The sequence below is a fragment of the Episyrphus balteatus genome, chromosome 2 (assembly GCF_945859705.1).
Source record: "Episyrphus balteatus chromosome 2, idEpiBalt1.1, whole genome shotgun sequence".
Classification (NCBI taxonomy): domain Eukaryota; kingdom Metazoa; phylum Arthropoda; class Insecta; order Diptera; family Syrphidae; genus Episyrphus; species Episyrphus balteatus.
The window spans coordinates 34,191,176-34,210,981 of record NC_079135.1 but is presented as its reverse complement, the minus strand read 5'-3'; the positions used below and the strand labels follow the sequence as shown (position 1 = coordinate 34,210,981).

General features: G+C 34.4%; 1 protein-coding gene across 9 annotated transcripts in view; it reads left to right on the top strand.

Annotated features, from left to right (window-relative positions):
• The window catches only part of LOC129910386 (probable serine/threonine-protein kinase DDB_G0282963), a 364,973-nt gene extending 345,884 nt beyond the window's left edge, over nt 1–19,089 (top strand). For all 9 annotated transcript variants that reach the window (XM_055987749.1, XM_055987748.1, XM_055987755.1 and 6 more), the window contains 4 exons: nt 13,958–17,376; nt 18,053–18,448; nt 18,505–18,732; nt 18,786–19,089. In XM_055987749.1, the coding sequence (XP_055843724.1) occupies nt 13,958–17,376; nt 18,053–18,448; nt 18,505–18,732; nt 18,786–18,917 (4,175 nt within the window). In that variant the 3' untranslated portion in view covers nt 18,918–19,089. The remainder of the gene's footprint in view (nt 1–13,957; nt 17,377–18,052; nt 18,449–18,504; nt 18,733–18,785) is intronic.
• The last annotated feature ends 717 nt before the right edge of the window (nt 19,090–19,806 follow it).

Sequence of the window (19,806 nt, the reverse complement as noted above, 5' to 3'; positions counted from 1 at the left end):
CAGACACCTGGGTTGTGCAAAAAAAAATAAATAAAAAAGGGGAGAAGGGGGTTGATTTGTTACAACCAACATAGTGGCAGAGGGAAGAACTAGAACGATGTGAAATATTATCACTGCATGTGGACTGGGCGAGTGAGTGTTTTCTCTTCTTTGATGACATTTTTCGGTGTAGTTCTAATTTTTCTGGAATGAAAGCAAATTAGACTTCAAGCGTTTTGAAGGCCTTTTTTTTTTAAACAAAAAAGAAGAGCCCAGTATAATGATATTATTATAATTTTGTATTATAAAAGCCCATCTACAAAGGGGGGATAGAGAGGCTTTATTTACTTATACTTGTTTTATATCTTCTACTTATTATAATAGCCTCAAAGTTAAAGGTCGAATTTCTTGAGGATATTACAATTTTAAAAGTCAAGGCTATGAAAGGTTAATTGAATTTATATCAATTTCAATTTTAATGATACTCTTGTTATTATTATTAAATAATAGTCCCTGTCTCTCTTTCTTTTTCTTAACGAGTTCAGTGTTTGTCCTTGAAATTGAAATAAGTAATTTGTTTTTTTTTTTTTTGCGAATGATGATAGTCCTTTGGGGCCAAAATGGCTATTACTGATGAAGAGTGATATCTACCGAAAATGATTTAATTGGGAAATGTTATGGTTTTATTGACATTTACCTTGAACTGTTTCTAATTCAAAATAATGTTTTAAGAAAGAGGTTAGTGGGGAGGTTATCTCTTATGGTTTTGTTGAAGTTGAAATTTACTAACCTTTTTGGGATTTATGGGTTTTTTTTCGATGATATCTCTTTCACAAAGTGACTTTCATTGTCTCACTCGATGAATTTGGAGGAATTGTTTTTTTTTCGGCTTCCTTGGATTTTTTTTTTCGAAAATCTTTGAAAAAAATAGATTTATAATTTTTATACCGAAATATTTTCAAATAAAAACTTGTCAAAAGACCTTCGTCCAAATATAACTTTTTCTGGATAAGAGAAAATGGTTTGCAGATAACTTTTCAGATACCTATGCCTTAAAGTAACTTTTGGGTTTCAGTCATGAATAGAGCTTAAAGAAACCCTTCTTTGGATGCCTCACTCGATTGAATTGGATGAAACTTTTTTAAAATGCATTTTTTTCTTGGATTTTTTTCGAAAATGTTCAAAATAAAATGCACGACTGGGGTCGCACGTACTTGCTCTTGCAGTTCAAAGCACTTTTATGTTAGTTTACTTGTAGATTTTACGAGCTGCCTGTAAAATAAATTTTAAAGAAAATTTGTTGAGGTTGCGGAAGAGCCGACTAAATTTTTTTCATACAAAAATTTTTTTTTTCTATTTGACTTTTTTGAGAAAAAAAAATGCAATTTTATTGCCATTGCTTTAAATATTACGTATACAAAGTTTAATCAAAATCGTTAGAGCCGTTTTCGAGAAATTCGCAATATCGTATTTTTTTGTATGGGAGGTATACGTTCTAAACAAGATATAAAAAAACAAAAAAAAAAACAACTTTCAGAATTCTATAAAAATCATCTATACCAAATTTGAAGAAAATCCGTCCACCCGTTTAGGCTGTGGAAATGTGTACAGATGGACGCACAACCGCACAGACGCACGGACGGAATTGCGAGACCCACTTTTTTGAAATTCTCCATCATCGTAATGTTGGTTTTGATTAAAACCTCAAATTTTTTTCGACACGAAACCAATACTATAGAGCAAGTAAAAATAGTAATTTTTGTAGGTACATAAATGCTCAAGCCCGTTTGCAAACAACTCATATCCTAGAACCACAACTTGTTTTTTAGACTTAGGACCTTAGTTAGCTGCTTGCGAATATAAGAAACTGGTTTGCCGATAACTTATTTGTCTTTCATTCATGAAAAGTGTTTAAAGAGACTTTTCTTTAGATATCTCTTTCGATAGATTTGGAGGAAATTTTTTAAAATGCATTTTTTCGGCAAGGGGACTTGATTTTTTCTCATTAAAAAGAACTATTCGTTGTTACCATCCTTTATTTTATGAAAATTAAGATATTTTTCTGTTTATTTCCATAAAATAAATTATCACGCAAAATTTTTTTTTTTTTAATTTTTTAGTAAAAAAAAATATAAAAGTAAAAAAAAATTTTGGTCTGTCTTCAAAGTCAAATTGATCAATGTCTTAACGACCCGATGAATTCCTGAATCTACCTATGACAAAAATGTTTAAGGTGTCAAAGACTGAGGTGAACCAAAAGACTTCTAGTTTCAAAATACATCGCACTAACCATTGTAATTGTACTATACACGTTTCTGATTCAAACTAGTGATCTTGCAATTTGCGGTCTAATTAATTAAACAGGTGTTGTCTTAAAATAGGTTATTTTGTTTTTCGCTGATTGCATTTTTTAGCAAAATTTTTAATTATTAAAACAAATTTCTGCTACACTTTTCTTTCAACAATAAAATATTACCAATTCATTTCAGTACCTGACCTCTATTTTATCGTTGAAACCTTCTCATAACTCTTAGCCACATAATTTATTCTATGAACGTTGCAGGGTATACTCTCGAAGGTGGAATTTGAATTTCAAAACATAGCAAATCACTTAACAATTAACGCATAGCAAACTGTATATTTACATTCCTCAAGGAATATCTGTATCTCTTCCTCAGAATTTCATTCTAATGATCAATTTTCCTGCAGAGCATACAACCATTCACCAGCCAACAACAACAATTACAATATTCCTACCATATCTTCACAAAACTAATCGAATCGTCGTCTATGGTTACCATATCAAATAATGGAATAATTATTCCTAATTTTCCTTATTGTCGTACGCTAATGGCGTAGCAATCTTGGTTCTCCAATTCTCAACTTACCTCCTTTCTCTGGGATGATGGTTATTTTGGTTGTGTCTTGTATGATTGTGGCTCACTCATAAATTGTAACCAATTAATCGCCTCGTATATCACTCTGGGACCTGTGGTGTTTTGGTGCGGGGTAGTATACAATATGAATGGTCCTTGCTTTCAGGTATAATTGCAACCACTTCTTCTGTACATCACATCAACTTAGAGACGAGTGCTCCATCTCATCTGATAGCTTCTCTTTTGTTAGGATGTCTCTTTCCCTCCCTGGGGAATGAGGATAAATAAAGGAGCTCCTCCGCAAATATAACACATTTGAGGTGAAGTCGTGCGGTTAGAATGTGTGACCGTAAGTTAATAAATTTCCCAAAAGAACATTTTACCAGGACCACTTTTGTGTATAGAAGACGACTCCCACCGCTACTGCCGCCAACGCAATCAGCACCTTTGGCCAGATTTATTCCCACCACGCGACACCTGAATGCTCCCCAAACGACTTGAAACATAAACCTTAACATTTCATGCAGAAAGACAGGTGCGAGAGTAGGTATACTAACACCGCACTGGGACCCAGGACTCGAAACACAGTACAAGTAGTAAAAGCTTCAAACATGCAGAAGACTCGCCGGGGATCAGCGGGAGAGTGGGCTGTAGCTTACTTTAACACACAACCCAAATTACGACAGTGACGATGACGACTAAGCGAGTTGCCTGTACATACTTTACTTTGGGTTGAATAAAATCCTTGTTCCTAGGAAATGGAAAATTAAATTCTGGTCACGACTTTCCACCCGAACAACCCTAAAAACAGTTAAAAATACAAAAATACAAAAAAAAAGAGAATCTTCTATCCTCTCTCTGTCGACTGGCCAAAGCCATTATTAGATCGAGTAGGTACGAGAAAATCGTTTTGAAGGTGGCAAACCTATCGTCGGTCGTCGTGGACTTGGTCGTGTCGTTCCGCGTTTCCGTGGTATGTCTAGAAAAAAGACAGGTAATCTAGCACCTGCCATAACGTAGAACCAATATTTACACACTTTTTATTAATTCACTTCACCTCGTCCGCCAATATGAGTTCTAAATTCGCTGCTGTTGCATGTGTATGTGTGTTTTTTATCCATTTCGTGCAATCTAAGTCACGCAAGCAACAAGACGCGTCGTTGTCTCTTGTTCCTGGCTGAAGGATCACCTGGACAAAGATTGTTTGGTTTTTTTTTCTTCTAAATTTACTTCCAGAATGAAGGAAGCTAATAGAAAAAAAAAATACTGTCTGGTGTGTCCACCAACGCGATAAACTTCGCCTCCACCTCTCTCTAAACAAAAAAAAAAAATGGAGAGATAATAAGACCCAAAGCTCAACATCATGAACGAGCAGGTGTAAAAAGGTAACAAGTAAGTAGGAACGACCACGCCAAGTAGGTACATAGAGATGAAAATAAAATGGACTCTTTGAACCCATAATTAAGTCCGTGGAAGGAGAAGACGGAGTGTATACAGGATGCCGGAATTAAATGCATAACAACATACAACGAGGAAACCACATCTCTTCAATCTGCAAGCTGGTAGTCCAATGGAGTACCTAAGTTAATTTTATTGCTGTTGGTGATGCTTTTTTTTTTTCTTTTTGTGAAGATATTTTCGGCCTGGATGGTGTGTGCCCTTGGGTGTTATTTACTAGCCAGTTAGTCACATAAAGAAGGAACACTTATTGAATGACTAAGTTGAAGAAAAAAAGACAAAGAAGAAACACCAGAAATAGTTGTACAAATGTTACCATGATTTTCTTATCACTAAAAAATATACAGTTTTCAGCTCAGACTTATAGCTTTTGATGCGGTCAAATTTTGGAGCACATACGCATTAAACTTGAAAGGAAGACATGCCATTAAAAAATATATTCCTATATAAATGCCGAAGAAAAAATGAAAAATTTCAAAATTTAATTCTGCCCTCAAGTGTTTGAACAGTGAATTAAAAAAAAAAAGTCATACAAATTCAAAGCTGTTTCAAAAAAAACATGTTTTTGACGAAAATTTTAAGCGTCTAGTATGAAATTTTCGCAAAATGCTCTGCATACCCAACTAACAATTTTGCTTCTATAAAGCTTTATAGATGCTACCGTTGCTTCTATAAAGCTTTATAGAAGCAAAATTGTTTGTAGGGTAGAAATCAAAAATATTTTTCTTGAATATTCTAGAGCGTTTCCTGTAACTGCGGTCTAAAGTAACTGAACTGCTCTTAATGTCTTAGGAAGAAGATTAATGTCTTCCCAGAGCTATTTGCAAAAGTTTAAGAAAAAATAAGTGCGCCATTTTCAAAGAATTTAAGCTTAATAAAGTTCTGTCAACAGCTCAAAATAATCGAAGAATCACCGAGAACACTTAAACTTCTGGAAAGAAAAGTTTCTAGATAAGTTCTATCTAAATTAAGTTGAAAACGGAAAGAAAAGATGGTTTTAGAGTGGTAAGAGTCCTACTCTTTAAAGAGCACGCGTCTTCCGGTCCTGATAGTTTCCAACAACAACCTATTGATGAGACACTTGACGTTCTAAAGTGCTTTTCGTCAAAGCAACGATCTGACCGTCGAATTAAGGTTGACGCTTTTAAAATGAAAACTTCTATGTGGTTAAGGAAAGGCAAGACATTTTACATGGGTTCCCAATTATTGCGTTCGAACGATCAATGAATTTGAGTGAGGTTGGCTAATCCAAAAAAAGAGATTAATGTAAATAAACACTGACAAAAGCTCCGGTCAGATGAGATGACTGGGTTGGGGTCAAAATTCTGCCGGGGTCAAAATTCTGCTTTCAAAATTCTGTTTTTCAAAATTCTGTTTTTCAAAATTCTGCTTTTCAAAATTCTGCAAGAAATTAAAAAAGGGTTTGGAAAATGTTAAAAAGCGCGCGCTTTTTAACATTTTCCAAACCCTTTTTTAATTTATTGTAGAATTCTGTAAAATCATCTTTTTGAAAATTTGTCATTTTTTAATGCGTATTAATTTTTGTTTTATAAATGAATAAATTTGAAAATATTAAGAAAAGGTTTTTAATATAAAACATTTCCGAAAATAATTAAAAATTTATTAATTTATCAAATAAAGATGAATATTCAAAAATTTGAATAAAAAAAAGAATATTGTCTATCAAACAACATCGGTTCCAATTAGTTTACATATTTTATTTGAAAGAAAGTCAGTATATGGAATTCCAAAAATATTTGCGACACTTAAATAAAAAAAAAAATTAGGAAAGTACCAATGTTGAATTACATTAATGCTGGCAGGATTTTGAAAAGCAGAATTTTAAAAAGCAGTATTTTGAAAAACAGAAAAGAAAAAAAGCAGAATTTTGAAAAGCAGAATTTTAAAGCCAGAATTTTGACCCGATCCCGAAATGACTATTTACAATTAAAATTACATAAATGTTTAAATAAATTTCAAGAAGGCGAACTCTGAAAATTTTTACAATTTAAGGCTTTGAAATAATTTTGATACTCAAACTCTTTTTTTTGAAGTTTAAAATTAAATATTTGTCACATGCAAAAACAGTATTTCACCAAATGCTCAATTTACTCAACTCCTTAAATATGAATTCTCGGCGAAAATATATTTTTTCAAATAGTCTAAATAGACAACTCTTGTCAAGTCTGTAGTTTACAAAATAAAAAAAAAAATAGTGGAAGCTATTTTCAAATAAAGCAATGACTGAATAAATGTTGACCATCAACTCAAGATATTATTCGAGTGGCACATAGTTAAATGGCAACGTTTTGCTTTTATTTCCCTATGCACCAAAGAAGTCCAGACAGGATGTATACCAAATTCTACCTCTTCAGGAAAAAAAATAAACATTCACCATCACGGGAATAAGAAGGACAAAAAAAAAGTAACAAACGAAAAACCCATGAAATAATAAACAAACTAATATTCCAGCATTTTAAGCAAATCGAAGGCATAAATTCGCATTATCAATGCACGAGTTACCAGCCAGACAGGGTGGATAGTTTCCTGTTCTGTGTATGTTTATAGAAAGGATATTTTTTTTATTCTACTTGAAATACCCTCTGCCACTCTTTCTTGTCATTGCAAGGACGAAAAGACAACAAAAGAGAACAACAAAAAAATGCAGGAGAAGCAATACAGCGGAACTATTTGACACAAATTGCTAGAACTACCATCAGGAATTTACAACTTCAAGGATTTCTCTCTGAGAAGCTCGAAAATTTATACTGTGGAAGCACAGTTGAAATGGGTTCACTAAAAGTACATTTAGATTTGAAAAGAAGAAAACTAAATAAAAAAAGAGTGTTGGTAGAGGTAAGTATACTCTTTTCTAATATCATGCCAGTTCTGCTGTGTGGATGGATGCAGAAATAGTACCTACTTAGATATTTCATTGGTTTCTGAATTTTTTTCTGACGCTTTTGTTTCTGAAGAACAAGAAACTTCACACACAAACACAAAACATAGAGCGTGGAATGGAAATAGCATTTGAAAAATCACGTGCCACTAGTAAAAATGTTTTATGCCCATTTTCCATCCGAATTGTGAGAAGCAACAAAGTGGTTGCTACAGAAACAGGGTTTCAAGTGTAGTTTATGATTTAAGGTTGAAGATTGGATAATTTTTTTTAATGTACTTTTAACTTTTTGAAAAGAAAAGGATACAAATACTTGACCAATCATACCTAATCATTGACCAACTTAGTTCCTTATTTCAAAATAATGTAAATTACCCATTCTGTATTTTTAGAGATTTTTAGAAGATTGGTAATAAGTTACAACTTTCCTATATAAATACTTTAAACACAAGAGAAACTTCTGACAGCTCCACCTTCTGGACTATAATTTTAGATATTGCTGGTATTATTATTTATTTTTCAATAGCTTTTGACTGTTTTTTTTTTTTTTAACATTATTATACAACACACTGAGTTTGAATTGATCATATGCAAAAACAAAAACAAATTCAAGGCTCCAATTGCTGAGGTAAAAAAGTAAAGCTGTATAGAATCGGTATCATGTATTAATTTTTTAAAATGATACAATTTTAGTTTCACTATAGTTTCTTGTATTGTAGAGCTATTTTTCTTGTAATGGTGAAACAATTGATATTGTTCAAAGCAGTTCTTTTATTTTTCAGAACAAGTTAAGATTGTTTAGCCAATCACAGAAGAAAAAGTTCTTACTGCTGAACACAAATTCGGTTATAGAAGCAAACACTTGACGATTAATCAAAGCATAGAATCTAGAGATGAGCAAAAAATAACGACTGTGATTTTAACCTGTGAATAACAAATCACAATTACTACCTGTGAACATTTCATAGATAAACCAGTGATTACCGTGATAATAAGCGTGAATTGAGTGTTCACTTTTTAATTCACAGTTCGCACAAATAAAGCATTTACCCTAAATATCATTTTGCCGAGTTCGTTCTGGGATATGATTTTATTTCTCGCACACCGATTATAATGGAAAAAAACTTCTGTGTTTAAAGTTTACACTAAAAGTGAAGCAAAAGTTTTTTGAGCAAAATCACAGGTCAAAAGTCATTTTCAGTGCATTCGCGTGTATTCCGTTCAAAAACATTCCCGTATACATAGGTACATATATTGCTCCGAAAAAAATCAAAGGTTTCCGCGAGTCGCATCGGTTGGCCACTTAAACGAAGGGTATCTTCAGTTCCTAGTAAAATCAGAAATTGGCAGAGCTTGTAATATAAAATAAATGTCAAGTTTGGTTGAAATCCCGAAAAGTTATAGTAAACTAGCTGACCCGGGGGACTTCGTTCCGATATTTCTTGTATTAGTTTCTAATTTTCAACTCTATAAAGAGTTATCGTTTTTCAATAAAAAAAAAGGGATCAAAATTGGAAAAGTTCGTAAAATGAATTTAAAAAATATTCACTTTTAAACTTTTAATAAAAAGATGTAACGTATTGAAAAATAGAGTTTTATTTTAACGTTATTTCAAATTTGTCATTACAAAATTAATTGAAACTTTGTACAAAATATAGTCTTGCCCATTTTCTATCTACAATTTCATTCATTTATCTATTGAAGAAAAAAAGATAAAAATAAAAAACTGTTAAAAACGGCCAAAAAACTTGGAACAAAAAAATATTGTTTTACCCGTTATTCGGTCAAAAATCATTTTAAAAATTGTTTGTAAATGCATGCGCATTATAAAAACCTATATTTCCTATAAGTTTGAGATTTTTTGCAGACTTTTAAAAATTCCAAAAAAATAAAAGACTACTCAAAAATGTCCCTAAAAATTAGGTTGTTTTTCAAAAATTTTTATTTCAAAATACAGGGCCTATGAAAAAAATCCGTTTTAGACCCCTAATTTTTTTTTAATATCTTTCTCATGGTGTAACTCAAATTTCTGTGCAAAATGTTGCGTACCTTTAACTAGTCTTTTGTCGAACGGCTATGACTGCAAAAAAAACCTTCACAACTTGGGTTTGAAATTTTTTTGAATTTTTTCAATATCTTTTTTAACTATTGAATAAATTTGTCTATCATTTAAAAAAAAAAGTCAACTCTTTACGACTTACCGTTTAGAAAATAGCCTCTTATTTCAATGTCGTGTTACCCCTATTTACGCTATAAAATCTTTAATTTTTTGCCTTAAACCTTCTCCTCTTATGCCTCTTTGATTTAAAAAAAAATTAAGAAAATAAGTTAGCCGGTGTGGCCAGTTAGCGAACGTACACAAAACCAAACTTTAATATATATAATAGATTTTGTGATTTTTTATCAAATTGTCATGTTTCGTGTGAAAAGAAATTTGTACTTTTTTAAATGAGATATTTAAAAGTTTTAACTTTTTCTTTTTTTTGTAATAAAAGTTGGGAACCGAAGAAAATATAGCATACGTTTGTGATTATTGATTCCATATTTTAAGATAGAAAAGTTTTATTGTCAATAGAAGTTGATAGGGCCCCACATGGGGGCAAGACCATTTTTTGTTAGATGTTTTTTTCAAAACGTATTATCTTTTCTTCAGTATTTTTTTAATTTTTTTTTATGATGAGATTTCCTACAAAAAAACAATAAAATTAATGAATAAACACTTTATTTCAATTAAAAGATGTTTTTTATTGGTTTTTAAGACGGTTAAACACTAAAGGGGTCTTGCCTCCACTTCTCCTACGTTAAAATAGTTTTTTTACGTGTCATTTTTTATTTTTTTAGTGTAAGTTTTTTTTTTTAATTTTTATAAAAAAAAATTTAAATCACTGTTAAAAATCCTAGTCACGGTGAATTAAAAATCAAATTCACAGTTAAACCTGCGATTGGCAAAGCTATTGAAGAAAAGAAAATTTGTTCATCGGTTTTTGTAGATGTGTATCTTTAAAAAAGAATGGTCCAAAGGCCTCAAATTCATATCCAGACAAGTCCTAGATTTTTGAAAATATTTACTTTAAACAGAAATCATCATTACCGCAATTCTTAGCAGGAGATAAAACGATTTACGATTCGAATCCCGAGTAAAAATAGAAATTGAATTTAAAAAAAAAAAAATCTTGAGCGCCTCACCACCGCTGCACCACCGCGCGCCGTTTGCAGGAATTTTCGCCGCATTTTTGATCATAGTGCGGACGTGCTGCAGCGCTGGTGCGGCGGTTTAGAAATGTTTGATCATAGTGCGGACGTGCTGATGCAGCGTAGGTGCGGCGGTCAAAAAGTGCTGCGAACGTGGTGCAGCTGTGGTGCTGTGGAATTCCATTTTTACTCGGGATTTTAAATTTCAGAATTATCAAAATAATGCCAATAAACAAACAAAATGATTGTGATTAGCGCTTAGTTAATTTAAAAAAGTCCACGTGGAATGTATAACAAAAATCACAGATTACGTGTTTATGAAGTGGTACTACATTTTGCATTTGTGCGATGGAAACCGCATATTTATTTAATTAGTGTAAAATGTTTACTGTTTTCGGTCTCTGAATTTCAAATAAAGTCTCAAAATTACTTACTCGAAGTTGCATGTCACTCAATTTTTAAACCAACGAATAAGCATTTCTGATTACCAAATTTTTTCTCACTTTTCCGAAATGACTGATCCGATAGCAACGAAAATTTTTTTTCCAAATATACATATGGACCATATATGGAAGGCAGATATCTTAAATTTCATTGAAAAATGTTTTATTCCATTTTTGATTCAAGCAATGGGCTAGAATTATTTCATAACCGTTTTCACGCTATTCAGAAAACACAACTTTTTACTGTCATGTTGTACATGCAGATAAATACATATACCTACATAATTTAAATAGGCATAACATGTCATGAATATATGCATGAAAAACATATTATTTATGTTGGGCCTTAACCCATTAAATTATAAATTATTGCCACAACATGAAGCCATTGGAATAATTAAAATAAAAACATTTTTGTTTGACATGCAATTTTGAAAATATACAAGAATCTATACCTACACCTACCACCTTTTTTTCTTCAATTTCATCGAGTTGTAAAAACTGATTCTCAATTACACCAAAGTGTTGTTGGCAGTTGTAACATTTTGTCTAACTTAACAATATTTAACACTCTGAAGACATTTTCGAGAAGAGAAAAAAATACGTACAACACCAACAGAAAGTCGGCTGTGGCAGTGAGGAGTAAGTACTTTCTGTAAATTGCATTTCGTCACGGTAACTTGCACAAAGCTTAAAATGTTGAATCCTAATCCCGAACAGATTTCCTTCCGGCAGCTTTGTGTGAGTCTTTTGCCTTTGCTTCGACTCAGCTCGGCTCTGCTCCATCAGTTTTAATTGCTAAGAAACTAAGCAAAAAAAAAATTGCAAGCAAAAGCTTTGATTGAGAACTTTTGTTCCTTAAAGACGGTGATTAAATTAATTTTTTTGATTTTTGTCTCACGCTGCAAAAAGTGTGTGAGTGCAAATAATACTCGGGTGAGTTATAATTTAAATGGAGAGTGAAAAAATATAAAACATGAAATACAGGGTACTCTATGAAAAAAAAGGACTCTCCGGAGTGAACGGGCGTTAAAAAAGTATGTGTATGACTTAATCAAATAGAGAATCTTTATTAGGGAAATTCACGCTTAACATGCTCTTACACTTAATGCTGCTTGCTTTAGGTACGTTGAGTGCAACTGAGTAGCAGCAGCAGCAGAAACGAGCAACAGCAGCAAGCAAAGGCATCTTTCCTTGGTTGTTCAGAGCAAATTTATTTAAGTGCTCCCACAAGGAATCGACTTCGAATTCGCCTTGCAAAACTGCAATGTGACTTACTCACGCTAGCTAGCTTTGCGAGTGCATTCTTAAACAAAGTGTTTCGTTCCCTTTTGGTAAGGGTTTTTTTTTTTTTTTTGTTATTATAGTCGTCTCTTCTACTCCTCTATCTGATGTTAAACTATTGCTCTAAATATTACGCTTGCAAATCCACTGAGACGGACTACGGTTATTATTAAAATTGTACGTGAAATGGTTTTGAAATTTGTTTCAATCTCAAACAGCATAACAGATTGAAGGGGGGGGGGGGTAGGAGAAGGGAAGTTCTAGATTCCAATCGAATGTTCAACACAAAAAAGGAAGGCGTTGGGTGGAACACCATATAAAGCTGTGTTATTAATTCATTTGTACTTCTCCTGTGTATATACTATGTAATTAAAAATGAGACTTCATGAATGGTGGCTGGAAGTAAATTAAGAAAATAAATGTTATATTTGGTTAGGAGACGTATGAAATAGAACAATCGTTTAATTTTCCTTTGCAACTTTAAAGAAATCAGTGGCAAGAGGATATTAAAGCCCAGTAAACGTTTTTTATCACTATCAAAATTTGGGCCTCCCATTTTAGCGAGAAAAGTGCCAAATATTCATAAAAATTATCTACTTTCAAAATTACCATTTGATAGCCAATTTTTATTTTTAAGAAAACAAATTTCGAATCAAGCGAAACTTCTGCAAATTTGACCTCTCGATGTGACACCGTTCATTTACATAGACCAAAGTGAAATTTTAAATCAAAATCAAAATTTTGGCGTAAGATCCTCGGAGATTAATAAGCTTTCCAAATCAAAGACTTGATCTCATTTCTCAAGGCGACAAAGTGAATATAGAACAGCCTCCATACCAACTATTAATCAATGCCTAAATCCAAAATTTCAAATAAAACTATCTAATGTCCTTTTTTCGAAAATTCGAAACTTTTTTAAAAATCCAAAAACTTTTTTTTTTCAAAACTTTATTTTTGATTTATATAAAAACAATGTAAGAGTGTTTACAAAATACTTGAAATTAAGCAGATAATTTATGGGAAAATCAAATTTAAAAAAAATGGTTCTATAAAAGGTACCTATCTTTAATAACCATTTTTGAAAAAAAAACCTAGATCTTGTCTTAAAACTATTACTTAAATTTTCGGATCAAAATCTTAGCAGCCTTTTTTGAGTAAATTAAACTTTTCCAAAATTGGTATATGGCAGGTACCGTTATTTGTCATGTTTAATGTCATATTTGATTGTTATTTCAACTTTTGTTTTTTTTTTACGAATGCATTTGATATAGGTATGTATAGAACCTAGAAAATTTAAGCCTTATTTTGATTTTTCCTACAAGAAAAGACCCTACCTCCACATCTATAAGATTGTCTAGTAGATAATAATGACTTCAAATAAGTGACGCCCATTGTAGATTTATTTAAATCAAATTTTATAAAATCCAAATCCAAAGAAAATCAACAATTTCTACCAAATAAACTTATCGTCTCCCGTCCAAAAATCTTAAATAATCTCATATTCCCATGATGTCATATATCCAAGTTACTCATATTAAACCCTTTGAATAATATACTATACTAACCCACTTTATTAATCTAGACAATAAATCAAACAAATATTGTTTACCAATTCATCTTGTAGCTTCCTCCTTAATAGATTCTCAATAGATACCCTCTCCTATTCCCTCCAACTCTCTCTCTCTCTCTCTCTCTCTCTCTCTCTCCCTCACTCTCAGGAATCTATTAAATTTACATAAATCGAAAAGAAAAAATACCCTATATCCTCTCATAGTGATTCTTCAATATTATTTTTTTTAAAAACAATTTTTTTGTATCCTTTTCAGATTTGTCTTCATGCAATCTCAAAACATCCACCCCATCTCCACCAGAAGATGAAGATGAAGAAACAGCATCAGTGACAACCCCAACATCATCACAACAACAACCGGCACTATCACGAAATGCCATTCGACGCACTCATAGCGAACGTCATCCGTGTAACGTTCACATCGGCACTTCCTCCACAAATGTTATTCTTAACTTCAAGGATACAATGGCACTACGAGTGAAAGCCACCCGCAAGGACTCTAGAGATATATTCTCTAGCTCGTCCTCAAGTACATCGCAGCAACAGCAACAGAGTGTCGGATTTTTGTTCAGACCTAAAGAACCGCCACCACCTCCACCAACTGCAGCTGCCATATCAGTGCATCATCAGCAACAACAACAAAAACGTCTCAGTAACACTCATACGAAGGTTATGCCCAAGGAGACTGTAGTTGGCGGTAGCAACAAAACCCAAGCAATCCAGATAACCACTACCACCCCGACCAACAACTACGCCACAAAAGACGTTGAAAGCAAAAAATCCAACGACTACGATAACGTGAACGATGACGCTCAAGACGTCGACAACAAAGACAACGACGACACTAACGCCACCAACGCCAGAACCAACGACAACGTTAACGACGATGACAACAACAAACAGCACCAAGAAGTCGCTTCAAGAAATCGCAAACTATCAGTTAACAGCAGCGGATTAGAGGAACAAAAACCACCGCCATTCATAAGACATGATGCTACCAACCAACGGAGAAGATCCTCCGCCACCACTGGTTCTGTGACCGATACCACACTTACCAACAGCAAAAACTCTTACCAAGACCGAATATCAACGAATATTTATGAGACATTCGATAGCTTTAGCCCAACTGTTGTTGTTGGCAGCGCCACAATTACCGCCGCTGAGACGACGACACTACCGCCACCACCACCAATCCCAACACCATCATCATCAGCTACTCCCAACAAGTACACATTTGGGAATACAACAACTCAACCGAACCGGACCGTTGTTCGAGTAGCTCCCTTCAACAAGACCACATCCGAGATACATCGTCTCAAAATCACCCACACAGACAACAACGACGACGATGACGATGGAAAAGCATTTGGCGCGCGAAATTCCACTAACTGCGGCACAAGTGGCCAAAAGAAGACCTCCATCCTTATCAACGGCGATGATTGCTATTCAACCGTAAACGTCACCAATGACACTCCATTGTATCAGTCGTCTGTTGTTGTAGCCGATGGCAGCAGTATCGATCCAATGCTTAAAGTGACATCGAATACAGTTACGATAAATGTTGTCAGCAGTAGCCCGAGGACACCCCAAGAAGAACTCATTTACAAGAACAACAAAATCAACACTCTCCTAAGTAGCAGGACTGGTGGCAGTTGTAGTGGTTCTTCCACAAAGGCTATTATTCCGATTGGAAGTAGTTATGGTAGCGGGGTTGGGGGAAGTAGTAGTGTTGCATCAAGTCCTTCTTCAGATTTAGTGAAAACATCAAACAAACGTGGACGCACTCTAATCACGTTTGACTATGATAAGTCTCCAGTTCCTGTGAGTAGTAGTAGCCCTAAGGATATCCCAGTGGTGTCTACATCATCGCCAGGAAGCGAACCAAATGACGATGTGTTCTCCCACGAGGAAGAACTTGTGAAGATTCTGCGAAATCCCGTCGAGGCAGTTCGGCGAAATTTGGTGCCACATGTATGTGGCAAGGGAGAAGCCTCAGCTTCATCATCGGACCAACCAAAGTCAACAGAAGTGGAGAGTAGCAAGTCATCATCGAAACGTCAACGAAAACGTCACAAGAGTAACGAGCTAACAGTTCCCAGTCCATCAATGGGAAGAAGCAGCGAACGGAATTCGTTTGTGGGTAAGCTTCTGGAAGATCCCACTTTAAGCCACCTTGCCGATGGTCTTGAGAGTGATGTTGTAGTTAAACTTATTGAAAACTCGCTGAAACGTTTGAAGGACTCACGCAGCAGCATTGACACGAGCGGTACCAAAGATAACGAGGACATGAATCGCTTGATCAACTTGTCCCTGCAACGCATTAAAGAGGACCGACTAAAGCTCGAGTCACAGATGCACGAAGCTGAGGAACAGCAAGAGATTCAATCGAATCGGGGTAGCATTAGTTCGGGGAATAGTTTCTCGTCGGCGAATTATGAGATGTTCGATTTCAGTGATAATAACGAATCGGACTGTTACCAAAGCTGTTCGAGTGAAATCGCTGATACCGATACACCGTTAACGACACGAAGTAAGTTCTATCAAATGCTGGTCGATGCCACTCTTGCCGAAATCGAAATCTCGACAAATGTCGACGATGATCATCATTACGAATCGATTCGTGGAAATAACGGAGATCCGATTTATGAGGAGATCAATGATATTCCGCCACCACTGCCACTCTCGCCACCGCCGCTGAATGATCCTGAATTGGAGAAGAAAGCTGCCCGATCGATGTTCGAAGGGGCATCGAAGTATGATATTTTGTCGTATTTGGTCGATGCCAAAGAGCGGGGTCTTGTCCGGGAGGAGTCATTCGAGTATAATATCAATAACACCTCCAATCCGATCATTATTGAAGAAGAGAATGATACGCTGAGTGATCTGAAGCAGACCTCAGATATGAGCAGTCGAATCAGTCATCTCTCGGTGACAAGCGATTCGAGTGAAGATACCAACAGTTTGACAGGATCGATGGTTAATGATCGTCTGTCAGTACTGAGCGCCCTTCGGAAGGGCACCTCTTCGGAGATCGAACGAAACGACTCGGGAGTTGGCTCTGAGACGAGTAAATCTTCCCGCAGCAAGTACCAAAATAATCCCCAAACCAATTCCGTGCTTAGCAAAATCAGTCCAATTCATTTGTGTGAAGACTGTGATGGCCCCGTTGAGACTCAGGTCACTGACTCTGGAGTGATGTTTGCCCCACTCGTTTGTCGTAAATGTGGCAAAAAACGAGCCGAACGAAAAGAGATCATTACCGAAATTGTAGAAACGGAAGAAAAATACGGACGAGATTTGACGATTATTTTGGAAGAATTCTGTCAGCCAATGCTGGTGGCGGGATTGCTTACACAAGAGCAACTCTCTGCAATCTTCTTGAATACCGAAGAACTGCTCGAGAATAATCAGACTCTTGCCGAACGAATGCGTGATGCATTGGATATTGCTCTGGAGCAGGGCGATGATGATTTGTTGACGGTGAATATTGGTAAAGTGTTTTTGGACTTTACGCCAATGTTGCATGCCTTCGAGAGCTATTGTGTTCGACAGGCTGGGGCAAGTTTATTGCTGGCAAATTTGGAGAAGGAAAAAGAGTTGTTGAGGATATTTTTGAAAGTGTCACAAATGGAGAATACCGTTTTGAGACGAATGAATCTCAACTCGTTTTTGATGGTAAGTTTGAGATAGTGGGCTCATGAGACCCTATCAAGCAACATGTTGCCCGAAACTTTTTGTAGCTTTATCAAATCAACTATACCAAAAAGAGACCTTATCAAGCAACATGTTGCCCGAAACTTTTTGTAGCTTTATCAAATCAACTATACCAAAAAAGAGATTTCGATAACAAATAAACACTTTTTCGCTTCGTCGGAAAAAAATTTATAGTAACATGTTGCAAATGAACTTTTACTGGCAACTTGTTGCCAGAAACTTTTTTGTTCTATCGGTTTAATAACGTCGTTTTGACGGTTTTGATAACATGTCAGCGCGTTGTGGCCTCGGCAACAAAAAGTTTCTAGCAACATGTTGACAAATGAACACAATCTAGAATGTTGTCTGCAATTTTTTGTTATTGGTTAGAGTGTTTCTTTTGGGAGCCTCCTCTATTCCATCAGAATATGTGCCATTAGCAATAAAAAGTTTCTGGCAACATGTTGACAAATTAACATTAACTAACTTTTTGACTGCAACTTTTTGTTTTCATCGGTGCGACTGTATATTTTAGTTGTTCGTGTTATACCTTGAGTCTTTGGCATTAGCAACAATAAGTTTCTTGCCATATGTTGACAAGTGGTCAAATGTTTCTAAGATTCTAGATTCTACAGCAATTCTATGTTTTTTTTTTTAGGTTCCTGTCCAGAGAGTGACGAAATATCCCCTTTTGCTGGCCCGCCTTTACAAAGTCACACCACCACACCTAGAAGGCCGAGATTTGCTCAAACAAGCCCAAGAGAAGATCGAACTGCATTTAAATCACATCAATCAAGAGGCAAAAGATGTGCCCACTAAACTATGGCGTCGGATATCTTCCTCGAGTCCCAATCGACGAGCTTCCTGTGAAATTGATATGATCAATATCAAGCTTCGGAAGCTGGCTATTGACATCCTCGAATGGAACCATGACGAAGTGAGGTTTGCCATGGAAGGAAAGTTGATGTACACTCAGCCAACTGATAGCAATTGGAAGAAGGGCCGTACTATTAAGCTGAACCCAGTGAATGCGTTGCTGGTGACAAACGGAAAGGTAAGTTCGAACATAATTTTTCACAGTTCGTCTACTTTGATTTTTTTTTTTAATAGCCAAGTGTCAACTACAAAGCTGAGAAGGCGATGTCGGGTCAGCTTAATTTCCCCAAACATACTGGAATTCGAGAGGCATCATTGCTTGTGGTTAAGGAAAAATGTGGTCGATACACATTGATACGGGAGCCACTGTATCTCGACAGATGTGTGGTTTGTTCCGAAGCGGATTGGGATGATTATTTCGAACTGCAGGAGATTTCATCCAAAGATACTTTTATTTTTAAAGTAAGTTTGAGTTTGTTTTTGTACTATTTTCTAATTTTGTTGCATATTTTAAGGCTGAGGATGCAGTTCGCACAAAACAATGGTACACACAAATTCAGTATCATGCTCAAGGTATGGGCGCTTGGCGTAAGAGACGTAATGCGTTAGCTAACATCATGATAAATGGAATGCTGTCAAGGACCTAAGAATTTTATATAAATATGCACACTTTTTTTCTTAAATTCAATATTAAATATTTTTAAAAATTTTAATTTTTAGTTTTAACAAATTTTTTAAATAATATAAATAGTTTGTTTTTCTTTTGTCTTATTTTTGTTCTATTTTTTTAATTAATAAACAAATTCTTTTAAATTGAAATTTATTTAGGAATGTAATAATGTGTTATAAATATTGTACGTAAATGTACCTTTAATCAAAAAAATCATGATAAAAAATTAAATAATTGATTATAAGAAATAATATTTTTTTGTAAGTGGTATTAATGTTAAAACAAAATGTTATTAAGTTATGTAATAATCATTGGTTTCAAGATTAAGTTAATAATATATAAATTGTTTTTAATATGGAAAATACATACAATGTGTGAAGATAAAATAATAAATAAAACGACGATATAATAAATTCATCGAAAGATAAAATTAAATGTTATCGAAACAAAAATAAAATTGAATAAAGTAGTAAAAAAATTTTCAGGGTTTTTCTGTATTTTTTTCTTTTAGTCAATGGTAAGTTTGAGCTAATAAGCAATTCATAACTCATTCGTATAAGAGAATCTACGAAAGAGAATTTTTGTTTTTTGATATACAAAAGTTGGAAGATTTTTATTTTTATGACAAATTTGCACAGAAATTTCAGCCTTATTAAGCAATCCGGTCGAATAACATTTAACTTCAAAAACCTTAGCAGAACTTTTCAAGAGAATAAATTTAGTTCTTTTAGAAACCTTTACATAAATCAAACCAAATAACAGGCGCTAAGGCATAACCTCAAAAACTGTAAAAAAGGGGCATTTTCTAACTGGAATATCTTAAAAACGTGATGTGGTAAAACCATTGAATAATTATGTATTAAAAA